Below are 14,881 nucleotides of genomic sequence, written 5' to 3'. Positions count from 1 at the left end.
TCTAAGAGGCTGTTCCCATATAGGGTAGGGTCCCTAGGCCTGGCTGGCGATCAGAGCCAATCTGTGGGGCGACTGGCAGGCAGGGCGATCGGGGTGCCCCCGCTGGCACCCACCTTGGCTGGTGGCCTGGCGCTGCCCACTGGCCAGTCCCGCGCCCCGATCACTGCCACCGCCTGTCGCCTCCCTGTCAGGGGGTAGGGGGCAGACACTCAATGCAGGAGCAGCTCCTGCGTTGAGCATCTGCCCCCAGGTGGTCAGTGCACATCATAGCGACCGGTTGTTCAGCTGTTCGGTTGATTTGCATATTAAGCTTTTATTATATAGGCTATTCAGTTCACATATTTCAGTTTTTGCAGATATTTCTTATTTTAGTCATTGCTTAATTAGCCAAAGTTAACATTACTAATTATTTACTAACCCTTTGCCACCTATTTTTATTTTTATTGATTTCAGAGAGGAAGGGAGAGCGAGATAGAAACATCAGTGATGAGAGAAAATCATTGATTGGCTGCCTCTTGCACGCCTCCCTACCTCGGGGATTGAGCCTGCAACCTGAGCATGTGCCCTTGAATGGAATCGAACCCAGGACCCTCCAGTCCGCAGGCCAATGCTCTATCCATGAAGCCAAACCAGCCAGGGTTTTTTGCCACCTATTTATTATTATTTTTTCCTAGATTCATTTCTCTTGCTGGAATCCATCCTTCAAAATTTTTTCACAGAGGGCTTTTGTAGAACTTTCTGAAAATATCTTTTTATTCCTAAAAATATCTTTATTTTATTTTTATGTTTTGTTGATCATTTCATGTTTAATTGATATTTTTAGGAATAAAAAGAAAACATCTTTTTATTCCTGAAAATATCTTTGTTTTACTTTCATGTTTAGTTGACCTCTATATGAAATTCTAGGTTCCAAATTATTTTATTTCAGCATTTTAAAATTATTACTCAGTTGTGCTTCTGGTGAGAAATCTGATGTCAGTCTGATTCTTGATTCTTTGTAGTTATCCTCTTGTATTTCTGGGAACTTTTAGAATTTCTTCTCTCTCTGATCTTCTAGGACTTCTATAAGAATATCCTGTAATGTTCACATCTAGCTTCTTTTTTTTAAAATTATTAAATCTTTATTGTTCAGATTATTACATTTGTTCCTCTTTTTTCCCCCTATAACTTCCCTCCACCCAGTTCCCACCCCACCCTCCGCCCTCACTTTCCATCCACTGTCCTCATCCATAGGTATGCGATTTTTGTCCAGTCTCTTCCTGCATCCCCCACACCCCTTTCCCCCCCGAGAATAGTCAGTCCATTCCCTTTCTATGCCCCTGATTCTATTATAATCACCCGTTCATTCTGTTCATCAGATTATTTATTCACTTGATTTTCAGATTCACTTGTTGATAGATGTGTATTTGTTGTTCATAATTTGTATCTTTACCTTTTTTCTTCTTCTTCCTCTTCTTAAAGGATACCTTTCAGCATTTCATATAATACTGGTTTGGTGGTGATGAAGTCCTTTAGCTTTTTCTTAATCTGTGAAGCTCTTTATCTGACCTTCAATTCTGAACGATAGCTTTGCTGGATAAAGTAATCTTGGTTGTAGGTTCTTGGCCTTCATCACTTTGAATATTCTTGCTACTCCCTTCTGGCCTGCAAAGTTTCTGTTGAGAAGTCAGCTGACAGTCGTATGGGTACCCCCTTGTAGGTAACTGACTTTCTTTCTCTTTCTTCTTTTAAGATTCTCTCTTTGTCTTTTGCTCTTGGCATTTTAATTATGATGTGTCTTGGTGTGGTCCTCTTTGGATTCCTTTTGTTTGGGGTTCTCTGCGCTTCCTGGACTTGTAAGTCTATTTCTTTCACCAGGTAGGGGAAGTTTTCTGTTATTATTTCTTCAAATAGGTTTTCAATATCTTGCTCTCTCTCTTCTTCTGGCACCCCTATAATTCTGATGTTAGAACGCTTGAAGCTGTCCCAGAGGCTCCTTACACTATCTTCGTATTTTTGGATTCTTTTTTCATTTTGCTTTTCCGGTTGGGTATTTTTTGCTTCTTCATATTTCAAATCATTGACTTGATTCTTGCGATCCTCTAGTCTGCTGTTGGGAGTCTGTGTAATATTCTTTATTTCAGTCATTGTATGCTTAATTTCTAGTTGGTCCTTTATCAGAACCTCGAGGGTCTGACTAGATTTCTTGAAGATCTCACTACATTTACTGGCGGTCTCACCAGTCTTTTTGAGGTTTTTACTAAATTTATCGGCGGCTTCTAGCAAGTTCTTGAAACACCTTAAAAGTGTGGTTTTGAACTCTATACCCAGCAGTTTGCTTTCCTCCATTTCTGTCATTTGTATCCTGTTTCTTTGTCTCCGCATTTTTTATGCTTCCCTGTGTTGATAAAGTGGTTTTCTGTGCTAAGTGACCTCTAGGGCCCAGTGGTTCAGCCTCCCCAATTACCTAAGGAAGACACTCTTGGTGCACCCCCTTGTGGTCTTTGTGCACAGTCTGGTTGTAGTTAAGCCTTGATTGTTGTAGGTAAAACTGGGAGGGATTGACCTCCAGGCCAATTGGCTGTGAGAATCAGCTGTGTCTACAGTGGGAGAAATTCTGTCCTGGATCTCTAGGGAGGTGCTAATCTAGCCTCTGCCTGAGGCTATCCAGCAAACGCCTCTGTGCAAGGCTTGGGTGGGGCGGGTCCCACGGGATCAACAAGGTGGGCGGAGTGAGCAGTTATGGCTGCTCTCAGTCCTGCCTTCAGAGGCCCTGCTTCTCAGTGTCCCAGCAATTGCTGCAAGTACCTCCAAGAGAAAGCTGCCTTCGAGTTCCGACCGATGCCAGACAGTCCCGCTTCTCCCGTATGAGTCTGGGTCCCCAGAGACTCGCCCAGAACTGGAGCTCAGAGCCTGAGACTCCCTCCCGATTGAAAAAAGACAACCGCGCCCTCAGCCGCCAGCCCACTCCAAGTGCGCCTTTGTACCTTAGTATTTTACTTCCGCACTGCACCTCCTCTGAGTCTCGGTATGCTTTTCTCTTTCCTTCTAGTTGTAGAATTTCCACTCAGCCAGCCTTCCTGTGGTTCTGGGTGATGTCCATTCCGTCTTTTTGTTGTATTTTTGAAGTGGTTGTGCGAGGCAGCAAACTCTGGTGTTTACCTATGCCACCATCTTGGTTTCTCCACATCTAGCTTCTTTATTTCTGAACTTTTCTCTCATTTATTTCATCTCGCTATTCTTTCCTCATTTCCCTATTTTCACTTCTCAACCCAGTTTTTACTCATTAATCCTTTCTTAAACTATATCTATTTCTGCTACCAAACTCATTTACTTTTTATTTTGAACAATTATACCAATTTCCTGTATTGATTCTTCTTCAAAACAACTTTTCAGTGTCATCCTTATCTATGTGAGCAGACTTGCTATGTGTTTTATTTAAATTCTTCTATGCCATTGCCATTCTGGTATAGCTTGTTCTGTTTATTGTCTTTCATGGTGCTTGTTATCCTCCAATATCTGGTTAGTGTTTTCTGTACACTTACCTTTTATTCCCTTGGGACTCTACTTTGCCTTGGCTAAAATAATGTTCAACTGAGGGAGTGTATAAGCCTAAACTCTGGTTTCCCTCCTCTAAATGAATTTAAGGGATGGAGTTCCCTCTGCCATCTTCCCCTGCCTCCCAGGGAACTCCCTAGTACCATTCTTCCATGTGCTACCTTAATATAGGAGCAACCATCCTCCCTTGTCATTGCCAAGCCCAAGGTGAATGTTAGGAGGGCTATGGAGCCACTCTTTATTCTTCATACATCCCTGGCACCTGTGAGGCCATTACTGCTAGAATCAACCCCTCCACCCCCACTCCCACCCCCAACTCTTCCCATTTAAGTCCCTGGTCTTTTCCTATTCAAATTCCCTCTGGGACTCAGCTCCCTTTGTCTCTCTTGAGGGCTTCTTGCAGTGTTTGTGTTGCTTTCTGAGCTGGGCCCAGAGGTCCATCAGTTTATCTGCCCTCTGGTGATTCATGGTGGTGTGCCATCTTCTAAGGTACTAGCATAGACCTGTTAGATTAGGAAAAATGGAAAATGATGATCAAATTGGTAAAGAAAAAATTACGAAGGATACAGGGAGTGGGACACTCACTGCTGATGGGAGAGTTAATTGGCACAAACTTTACAGGTCAAGTTGATCATAAGAGCTTTCAGTGCTGGATGTGTTAATTAATTAGACTGTTGGAATCCTTTCACAAATGTATACAGTGTGTCCCAAAAAAATGTGTACACACTTTAACAGCTGATAGCTCAGTTTTGAATGTAAAATTTACTTTACTAAACACTTCCTTGCTGAAACCGGTTTGGCTCAGTGGATAGAGCGTCGGCCTACGGACTGAAAGGTCCCAGGTTCGATTCCGGTCAAGGGTATGTACCTGGGTTGCGGGCATATCCCCAGTAGGAGATGTGCAGGAGGCAGCTGATCGATGTTTCTCTCTCATCGATGTTTCTAACTCTCTATCCCTCTCCCTTCCTCTCTGTAAAAAATCAATAAAATATATTTAAAAAAAAAACACTGCCTTTATAATTATTCAAAGTGTGTGTGTGTATATTTTTTTTGGGGGGGGGACACCCTATATGTATATCAAGTCACCATTATGTACACTTTAAATATCTTACAGTTTTATTTGTCATGTATAACTGACTCAGTAAAACAGAAGGGGTAAAAAGTTTTAAATATTTATTCCTTAAATATGCAAGTTTTATCTCTAGGAATTTATCCTCAGGAGATAATCATGTGTATAAAATATGCTTAAATATACCTAATGATAAAGCCAAACGTTCAGCATTACTGCATTGTTTATAGTGTTTCAAATTGCAAGCAAAATAAAGATCTTAATGTAGCTTGGCTAGTGTGGTTGAGTGGTTGAGCATGGACCCATGAACCAAGAGGTCACTGGTTCAATTCCTAGTCGATGTTTCTCTCTTATCAATGTTTCTCTCTCTCCCTTTCCCTTCCTCTCTAAAAATCCATGAAAACATATACATATATATAAAAAGAGAACTTATTGTACAGAATTCATTAAATAAGTTAAGTTATTGTGCACCTGTATTTTGTAAATCTTTGTAACCATTATAAAAAAGATGTAGCCGGGCCGGCATGGCTCAGCGGTTGAGCCTTGACCTATGAACCAGGCAGTTACAGTTCAATTCTTGGTCAGGGTATATGCCCCAGTGTAGGGTGTGCAGGAGGCAGCTGATCAATGATTCCCTCTCATCATTGATGTTTCTATCTCTCTCTCTCCTTCTCTGAAATCAATAAAAATATATAAAAATGAATAAATAAGAATGAAAAAAGATGTAGAAGATTACTCAGTTGCATAGAGAAATGTTTAATGCAGTGAATGAGGAAGGGAAAGTAAGTTATATGACCCATTTTCACACAAATATATGTGTAGGTTGTCTCTGGTTTTCGTTTATTTTTCTGTACTTCCAGAATTCCCTATAGTGAAGTATGTATTTTACATGAACACAGAATCATTAAAATGACGATAAAATAGAGATCAGAAAAAAATAATGATAAAGCCAAATGTTGGCATGGGTGCTGTGAAACTAGTACCCTTTCAGAGAGTAGTGGGGTACAGTGTATTTCAAGGAAATTAATATGATTATATTTTCTGATCCAGAAGGAATATTTTTGTGTGAATTTTATCTCAATAAAATAATCCAGGGAAAAATGAAAGTTTAGCATTGTGGTTTTACTTCTAGTAGCAATAAACACAATCCTAAATAAGTTAAAGCTAAATGTCTAATAGTTGAGAAGTTATTAAGTGAATTATGGTATATGGAATATTATGCAGCTATTAAAAACATGTTTATGTAGTAAAATGGTCAAGTGTAATTACACTAAAATTATGTCTGTGTAGGAAAAAATGAAGGGAAGGACATGCATAAATTGTACAGTTAATTTATTGCAGAGATAGGATTGAGAGTTATGAACAAAAAATTGTATTAGTAGTACAATGCATGTATAATAAAGAGACATGATGAACAGTATGAATTAGTGAATTTGAAATTACCAGATTTAAACTTTGGGCTGTTGGGATGCTGTCATTTGCAAGTTTCCTTTCCTGTGGGCTTGTTTGTTGCAGGCTAGTTCATCTTCCCACTGTGGTTCCCTAACATGTGTAGCCTACATCCTGCTTGAAGGGAATGATGTTATAGGTAAAGATTGAAGTAGAGTGAACATTTTGAATGGATGGGTTTTTTGGTCAGGAATAGAGCTAGCAGGGGCCCCTTTGTCCCGTAACTTCTTACATTACATATAAATGACTCCTTCCTTTTTCCAGTCAGAGGTCCATTCTTCTTTCACTTACTTTTTTTTCCTGCTGTGCTACTAAAATAGGAATCTTTTTCGAAATTAATATTTTGTGCTTCTCACCCATCCTCATGAGGAAGGGCTGGATCGAACATTCTGATCAGGGCAGAAAGCAGAAGAGTACCACAGGGAAATCTAGTGGAAGTATATGTGTCTATCTTTTACTTTTGATTCATGATATTAGCGCTGGAAGGGTCCATTTTACAGATACAGACACTGAGACTTGCGAACACCTTGTCCAGGATTCCATTATGCCTTGGGCCCTGGATTCTCAAAACCACTGTCATTATTCCTGTTCAGTCCTAATCCAGACCTCTGTGGTGTCTCAAAAAGCACCCTTCTCTATCTCTGCAAGTCTCCTGGTTGGCTCTGTCATATCCCTCTTTTTTTCCTTTTCTAGAAAGAAAAGTCAAAATCGAATGGTTCAGCAGCCCGGGAACCTAATGGCTTTCCCTCTGATGCCTCAGCCAATTCCTCTCTCCTTCTTGAATTCCAGGGTGAGTTGCATCCATATGTCTTCCTTGCAGGAAAATGAAAATTTAGATGAACCCATTAATAATAAGAATAGTTCTATGTATAATTTCAGTGCCTACTGTTTTGCTGGTATCTTGCTAGGCACTATACATAAATCTTCCCTTTTATACTTCACAGTAACCCTGCAAGATAGATGATAGTATCCTTATTTTCCATTTAAGGAAGCAGGCTCAGAGAGGTGAAGTTACATATATAAAGTAACATAACTAGTAAGTGACAAACCACATTAATTCCTGGTTTTCTGGATCAGAAGCTCTTTTCTTTAGACAGTATACTTTATGATAGTACCTGAGAGTGAGCCACCCAAAGCTAGGGCATCTACCTATCCCCTGTTGGCACAAGTTCTGCTTCTTAAATCAATCTTCAGTGAAGATCCTGCCTGTGTCAGGACCGCATTCATGATGTGACCTCTTACACCTACGTGGCAGTTACTGTTTGTGAAGCACTTTCACTTCAGTTTCTCATTTTTATCCTGACATCAGCCTGTGATATAAACCAGGCAGTTACCCTCATCCCTAGTTAAGGAAATGATATTTGGAGAAAAAAAGTGTTCGCCTAAGTTCAAAAGTGACAAAGCTTTATTCTTACTTTTTTTCTTTCTTTTATTTATTTTTTTTTAGAGCTTTATTCTTTTTATAATAAAATGCAACTTCCATTTTAGCATAGAAGATCGTGGTCTTCGTAGAAGTAAAGACTATAAAGGACTTACAATTTTCTCTTCAAAACTAGTCTGGGAGCATGCAGGTATTCCCTGCCGACCTTTCCCCCCACCCTCTGTCCCCACCCCAGGGTCAGTGTGATATATGAAGGAATACAAGAAAAAGGTTTTTTAGTTATGTGTGGGGTATTCAATAACTGTAGAACTCTAGGAGACATATATGAGGCTTCCCTTTCTCAGTCTGACCACCATTTCATCCTTTTCATTCAGTGAACATTTAATGAACTCCTACTGTATGCCAGGTACTATGCACAAGAAATTCAAGGACCAATAAGCCACAGAGCCTATCTGCACAGAGTATAATGGAAGGAAACTGGTGTGTAAAATAGTAAACTCAGGTGTGCACAGGATACTACAGGAGCATAAAAGAGAAGGCGGTCATTTTTACTCAACAGAGCTTGGGAAATGTGGAGGACATTATGCTTGAGCTCAATGTTGGCCTGTATAGGGGCTTTCCAGAAAGGCTAGAAAGAATAAGAAAGACACCTGTGCAGGAAGTAGCTCTTTGCTTAGGGTCCAGCTTGGTGTGGACTAACAACAGGGAGTGAGACTGGAGATGAGAAAGGACTTTGTATGCTATGATAGGGCCATCTTCTCCCTGTCCAGAGAAGCACTGGGATTTGAATTTTATTGTTTTGGCAGCAGGCAACCATTGAAGGGTTTAGAAATATCATGCTGGCAGAGGTGTGAAGTACAGTGGAAGTACATGGTACTGAAGGAAGGGCAGTTAGGTGGCTTTTGCTGGAGGCTAGGCCTGAACTAAGCCACCAGGAGAGGAAGGAATGAACACAACTCCCGTGTTTTTTAACTATTTCTAACTTAAGTGGTGATTTCAAGCCTTCAGACAGCTTCCCAGGTGGGATTCCTTTGGTCTTTGAGGCTTCGGGTGGAACCTAGACCACTAAAGGATCTGAGCTGAATACTTCCAGACAATAACCATCCTCCTCCTTCAGACAGCCTAGAATGCCAGACAGATTTTATCATTTTCTACGTATCTTGTGTTGTGAGAAAGGTTGAGAGGCATACTGTCCATCTCTTCCACTGGACAATAAGAAAATACAGGGTCTAAGTTATAAATGGTGGGTAATAATTAACTGTATCCTGATCTTCCTGAAATATACATGTTGCATAAATTTGAAAATTCTAGCTGCACCTGGTGCTTAGAATATGTCGTGAAATAGGAAATGCTTAAGTTAATCAACTTAGACTCTGTTGATAATTTGCAGTGCATAGAAGCCCCATGAACCTCTGCCTTTGGTTCAGAGTGCATCTGCATCAGTGATCATTGTACCTGGTGTGTCTATGGCTGCCTAAGAAGACACCAGAGTTACTCTTGAGGAATAATTACCACCCTCAGCTGTTGCCTTTGTCATGTTTGGTTTTCAGATGAAAACAGCAACCAGAGTTCTGTGTCTGATGTCTATCAACTCAAGGTGGACAGCAGCACCAACTCAAGCCCCAGCCCCCAGCAGAGCGAGTCCCTGAGCCCAGCACACACCTCTGACTTCCGCACAGATGACTCCCAGCCCCCTACTCTGGGCCAGGAGATCCTTGAGGGTAAGTCAGGACGAGCATCTTGGAGGGGCCTTGCCTCTTGCTGTTGATGTTTCTCTTCTTTGGAGTAAGTGGATAGAGAAAATGCCACAGAGTCTGGCAGTCTCAAGCTATTTGTTAACAGTTTGGGCTACTTTGGAGAATGGTTGTATTTTCCCCCTACAGAATGAAGGAAGACAACAAACAACACAAGTGAGCGCCGGGATCTGTGTGAGGCACTTTCAATATTTAACGCCTGGCACAATTCTCTCCCAAATCCTTGAAATAGATGCTATTATCTCCATTTTACAGATGAAGAAGTGGAGTCTTAGAAAGTTTTGCTTATCAAAGATCACATAGTTAGTAACTGGTAGCGTGGGTATCTCTGATTATATTCCTTCTCACTTCAGAGTTTATTCTCTTTGCATTATCTCCTGTGAATTTCTTCTTATATATTGTTTCTATGTATGTTGATTCTTTTTAAAAAATATATGTTTTTATTGATTTCAGAGAGGAAGGGAGAGAGAGATAAGAAACATCAATGACGCCGAAACCGGTTTGGCTCAGTGGATGGAGTGTTGGCCTGCGGACTGAAGGGTCCTGGGTTCGATTCCGGTCAAGGGCATGTACCTGAGTTGTGGGCACATCCCCAGTGGGGGATGTGCAGGAGGCGGCTGATCGATGTTTCTCTCTCATCGATGTTTCTGACTCTCTCTCGCCCTTCCTCTCTGTAAAAAATCAATAAAAATATGTTTAAAAAAAAAGAAACATCAATGATGAGAGAGACTCATTGATCGGCTGCCTCCTGAATGCCCCCCACTAAGGATTGAGCCCACCACCCAGGCATGTGCCCTTGACTGGAATCGAACCCGGGACCCTTCAGTCCGTAGGCCAACGCTCTACCAAGTGAGCCAAACCAGTTAGAACTGTATGTTGATTCTTCAGCCAGTGTTGCCTCTTCACCAAGACACCTCTAGATAGCCTTAGGAAAACTTCCCCAGCTTTAAGGCAGATTCTACAGGAGTCTCCTGCGTCAGGAGGCCTTGCCGTTCTGCTGACCTTGTTGCTTTTACAGAGCCCTCCCTGCCTGCCTCAGAAGTGGCTGATGAACCTCCCACCCTCACGAAGGAAGAACCAGTTCCACTGGAGACACAGGTAAGGAGGCACTTTGGGTTTCCCAGTTTCTAAGAAAAAAGGAAGGACTTCATTGCTGTGAATTGCATATATTGTGTTGAATGTGCTATAGTATAGTAGAGTGGGGAAGCAGCAAGGAAAACTAGTGTCTCCAAGTTATAAGGTAGGGGAAAATGTTTGGTTATCTACGAGAAGATTGGCATTGGGCTTCTGGGTTGTAATTACGGGTGAGGAGGTTCTGGTTCAGACGGATGGCCCTATAATTCCATGTTCTGGCTGCTCCTAGATGGCCACGGAAGAGGAAGACTCAGGTGCCCCACCCCTGAAACGCGTCTGTGTGGACCAACCCGCAGCGCCGCAGACAGCCTCAGAAAGCTAGCACCATCCTGGCACCCTTCGTCTCCTGGCCCCCTGCCTCTATTTATTGCATTCTGGTTCTGACTGTGCTGTGTTGCTGGGCTAAGGGCAAGCACTGGGGTCCAGAGCCTGCCCATAGGAGCCTTCTATTCTGGAAGGCTGACATAGGACTTGGGGTTATCGCATCATCTTCCCTCCCTGGCACCTATGTCTGCTTGTTCCTGAGAAGAGGAATGCTCATGTCCTCTTTGTATCCCAAGTAGGCTGGAGTATCAGCCATCCCAAGGTTTATCTGTCACCTCCAGGTAGCAGTCTCCACTCCAGAACCTCTGGACTGAGCTGCTGGCGCTTCTATAAGAAGAAAGAGATGTGGAAGGCACCCTTTAGAGAAGAGGGTGCCAAGAGTTACTTGAATTTGATGGCGACTATAGATGTCTGGACTTTCCCTTAGGGCCAGGTGCCCTGTGGGCCGTTATTGGAGGATGCCTAGGTAGAGACTTTGGAGGGAAGGGGCTTTTCTCCACATGAGGGCAAAAAAGTCCATATAGATTTCTTGCTGCCCTGGCACCTCTGCCCATTTCTGAGGTCATCCTGCCTCTCATGGGCTCTCTAGCTGCTGACAATTCCCCCCACCACCACCAAAAGAAAACTATCTCCCCCCCCCACACACATGCAGCTTTCTGTTCTTACCCATACATTTCATTCCAGCATTCTCTGCCTCCTGCCACAGTCCCCAGCATTCATGCCACAAAACCCCAGAAAGAATTTGAAGTCTGACCACAGTACCCATCCCCCAGAGTACTCCTTCAGCTCAGACTTTCTAGAAAGATTCCCTTTCTTTAAAATCTGCATGTTTAATTGAACTTCGTGATTTTATTTTTTGTTTCATAAGAGTTTAAGAAATGGAAATGGGCAACAGTGAGTGAAGACATATTTTAGCACTGAATAGAATATTTTTAAAATTAAACTATTTGAAATATGCCTTGTTGGTATCTGAGTGCTTCATTCTTGAAGGTTGTGGGGGTGGGGCTGGGAGTATGGGTGGCTGAGTGCTTGTGAAGTCACTGTGGACTAGGCTCTGCCCATTGTCTTACTCCCAGAGGATGGCTGTGATGCCAATGATTTGTAGACTCCCTTTGAAGTTGTCGTGCAGTTGGAATTCTATGACTGTTCCTCTGTACACTGAATGCAACCAGTTGTTTTCCACAGCTGCTTAGGAGGCATTCATGAGTTCTTTATTTCATTTATTATGGCAAAATACACATAAAATAACATTTATCATTTTGACCATTTTGAAGTATACAGTTCAGTGGTACTAAGTACATACACAATATTATGCAATCATCACTGCTCTCTACCTCCAAACTTTTCATTACCGCAAACCCCCATACCTATTAAGCAGTTGCTCCCCACTTGCCCCTTCCTGGAGGCCCTGACAATCACTAATCTATTTTCTGTCCATGAGTTCCTTCTTGATTCCAAAGGAAAACCAGAGTCATGGTTGAAAGAGTTCTACATTCTACATGTTAAAGAACTTTGTTTCAGTATTCCCTAAAGTGATTCACTTTTCTCAGGAGCTCCAAGTTTATGGGATGAGAGGACCAAATTCTGCTGCCCTGTTTTATCATCCCTAATTTTTTTTTTTTAAATTTTACATAACATGTACTATCAAGTTGTCAAATGCATGTCACAGATACTGCAATTGTATGTGGAACATAAAATAAGTATCCTATATAATAAAAGCCCAGCGACCGAACAGTAGAACGACCAGAATGACTGGTCAACCAGTTGCTATGACTGCTCGGCTGATCGGGATGAGCGGCTGCTCCGCTGGAGGCCAGTCCCCACAGGCCATGGGATCTAAGGGTTTCTATTCATAGCTTTAAGAATGGAATGAGATCATCAGCTTTTAAGTAGTTGAGGGAAAACACACACTGCTCCTTTTTCATTCTTTGTCCCACCTTCTTGCTAGAAAATGAACACCTGGCTCCCATGGCCCTGCCCCGAGCGCGCTGGGCCAAGAGCTCACTGGCCCGCGGCTCGAGTGAGTCTGTGTAATGTTAACGTAAAAAAGCACTGAATCCTGTAAAGAATTTTATGTGTTTATTTAAGCCAAACTGTCGACAAATGCTAGGAAGCGGAACCTTAATGAATTGAGATAATGCTTTGGAGAATGGCATGTCACATCTATATAGACTGCAATCAAAGGAAGGGACGTAAGCGGGTTACATGAAATCGACTGGTGATAGACTAGAGAGGTGGGAGAAAGCAAAGCGGTGGGGAGGGGGGAACCCCTGGGATTGGATAAAAAGTAAAATGAGCCCTGACCGGTTTGGCTCAGTGGATAGAGCATCCGCCTGTGGACTGAAGGGTCCCAGGTTCGAATCCAGTCAAGGGCATGTACCTTGGTTGCGGGCACATCCCCAGTAGGGGGTGTGCAGGAGGCAGTGACTCTATCCCTCTCCCTTCCTCTGTAAAAAATCTATAAAATATATTAAAAAAAAAAAAAGTTAAATGACAGACATATACTTAAGTGGGTCAGGAACAATTAACATGATAATAATGAAGGAATTTGTGGTATTTGTCCTGGCGCCCAGGCACCTTAGGCTGTGCCCCAAGGGGTCCAGATAAGGGAAGTTACAAGTTACCCAGACATTTCAAGGGTATGTTGTTATAGATGCAAAAAGACAGATAGGCTCAGTTAAGGTAAAGGTTGACCTTGTCAGTGAAAACACCAGCCTAGGACGTTAACTACCCACCATAACTGCTTTTAGTTAAAGTTTAATTTCAGACCAAGACTGCCATGCAGGCCCTTCCCTGAGCTTGTCAGGTTAGCATGTGGCCCCTTTTGTCCACACTTCCAATGGCCTTTACACCTAGTGCCTCTGCCTGAGCATATTAACTCAGCCTGTATCACTGACTGAGCACCCACCGTGTCCCAGGTGATGCCGGGGTGCTCACAGAGCAGCAGGGAGCCAGCTGCCTGTCCTATGGAGGGAGCGTGTGTTCCGCCAGGAGGAGAGGACGGGGGTGCAGGGGGGGGGGGGACATCCTTGGACAGACGCTAGGTGCAGCCATTAGAGGGCAGGGGCACCACGAAAACATGGGAATGAAGCCACATAGGGGCTCCGCGAGGGAAGGGCAAAGGGAGGCTCACTGAGGGAAACTGAATGGATGGAGGAGAGCCCGGCAGACACCTGGAGAAGGGCATTGGGCAGAGGGGACAGCCCATGTTGGGGCAGCAGGACAGGCAAGAGGCCGAATGGAAGGGGGTCGAGGGGCACATCCTGTAGAGATGGAGGGCTGGTGAGAACCTGGCATCCCCTGAGTGCAGGGGGAGGGGCCAGGGCTGTAGGTGAGGACCCGCTGGGCTGATGCAGTGGGGACAGACCCTCTGGCTTGTGTCAGGAGCAGACTGAGGGGGAAGAGGAAGCAGGGAGACAGCAGGAGGCGACAGCACCCTCCCCAGGGCGATGCGGAGACAGTGGAAACTGGCAGCCCAGGCAGCAGCTTTTGGGTGTGCTGGAGGGAAGCCCGAGCATGAGGAACTGTGTGTGTATGTGTGTGTGTGTGTGTGTGATTTTGGGAGGGCGAGGGGTGGGCGGTGAGGAGGCCCCATGCTGGCCCTGGCCCCTGGCCCCTGGGAAGACAGGGTCTCCGGCAGCTGCGGGGGAGGGGGGGGGGAGTGTCAGATCCTGTCCGTTTTGAGGGTCTAACAGACCTGGTTTCAAACCCAGACCTTAGTTTGAGCTCCACACGAGGCACATGGAATGTTCACAACCAGCCTCCCACCGTGAAGTCCAGGCGGTGGGTCATCCCATCTCCCTGCCCTAATCCCTCCATGTCCCTCCCGCCCCCAGCTCTCTTCAGTGATGACACGTACTTACCGGAAACCAGCAAATCATTTTATTTTTGGTACAAAACCCAACAAAACAGAATGTACAGTATTATGGAAAGCGAACGTTGAAAACCAGGAAAATGAAGCCCCCTTGTGGACACACAGATCAGCTGTGCCCAGAACCCGGGTCACCCGTGACACAAGAGGGCTCAGGGTCCAATGCAAAGGGCTTGCCCAGGTGGTCCAACTCTAATCCCTGACTCCAGTTTCCAGGACAGAGAGGATCCCGCACCACAGAACAGCGGAGACCAGCTCCAAGTCCCACGGCCTAAAGCAGTGATGGCGAACCTGACACGCGTGTCAGAGGTGACAAACAAACTCATTTTTTTGGTTAATTTTTCTTTGTTAAATGACATTTA

The 14,881-nt window shown here is 43.8% G+C and overlaps 1 protein-coding gene across 3 annotated transcripts in view; it reads left to right on the top strand.

The window, feature by feature from the left end:
• Positions 1–14,881, top strand: part of BCL7B (BAF chromatin remodeling complex subunit BCL7B) — a 23,354-nt gene extending 8,473 nt beyond the window's left edge. Inside the window, exons 3-6 of one of the 3 annotated variants that reach the window (XM_036308852.1) lie at positions 6,749–6,845; positions 8,987–9,157; positions 10,209–10,288; positions 14,729–14,881. In XM_036308852.1, coding sequence (XP_036164745.1) covers positions 6,749–6,845; positions 8,987–9,157; positions 10,209–10,288; positions 14,729–14,794 — 414 coding nt within the window. In that variant the 3' untranslated portion in view covers positions 14,795–14,881. The other 2 variants (XM_036308850.1, XM_036308851.1) reach the window with 2 other exon arrangements.

Source organism: Myotis myotis, unplaced genomic scaffold (assembly GCF_014108235.1).
Source record: "Myotis myotis isolate mMyoMyo1 unplaced genomic scaffold, mMyoMyo1.p scaffold_m19_p_5, whole genome shotgun sequence".
NCBI classification, from domain to species: domain Eukaryota; kingdom Metazoa; phylum Chordata; class Mammalia; order Chiroptera; family Vespertilionidae; genus Myotis; species Myotis myotis.
The sequence above is the reverse complement of the archived record's forward strand: the minus strand, read 5'-3'. Positions and strand labels throughout refer to the sequence as shown.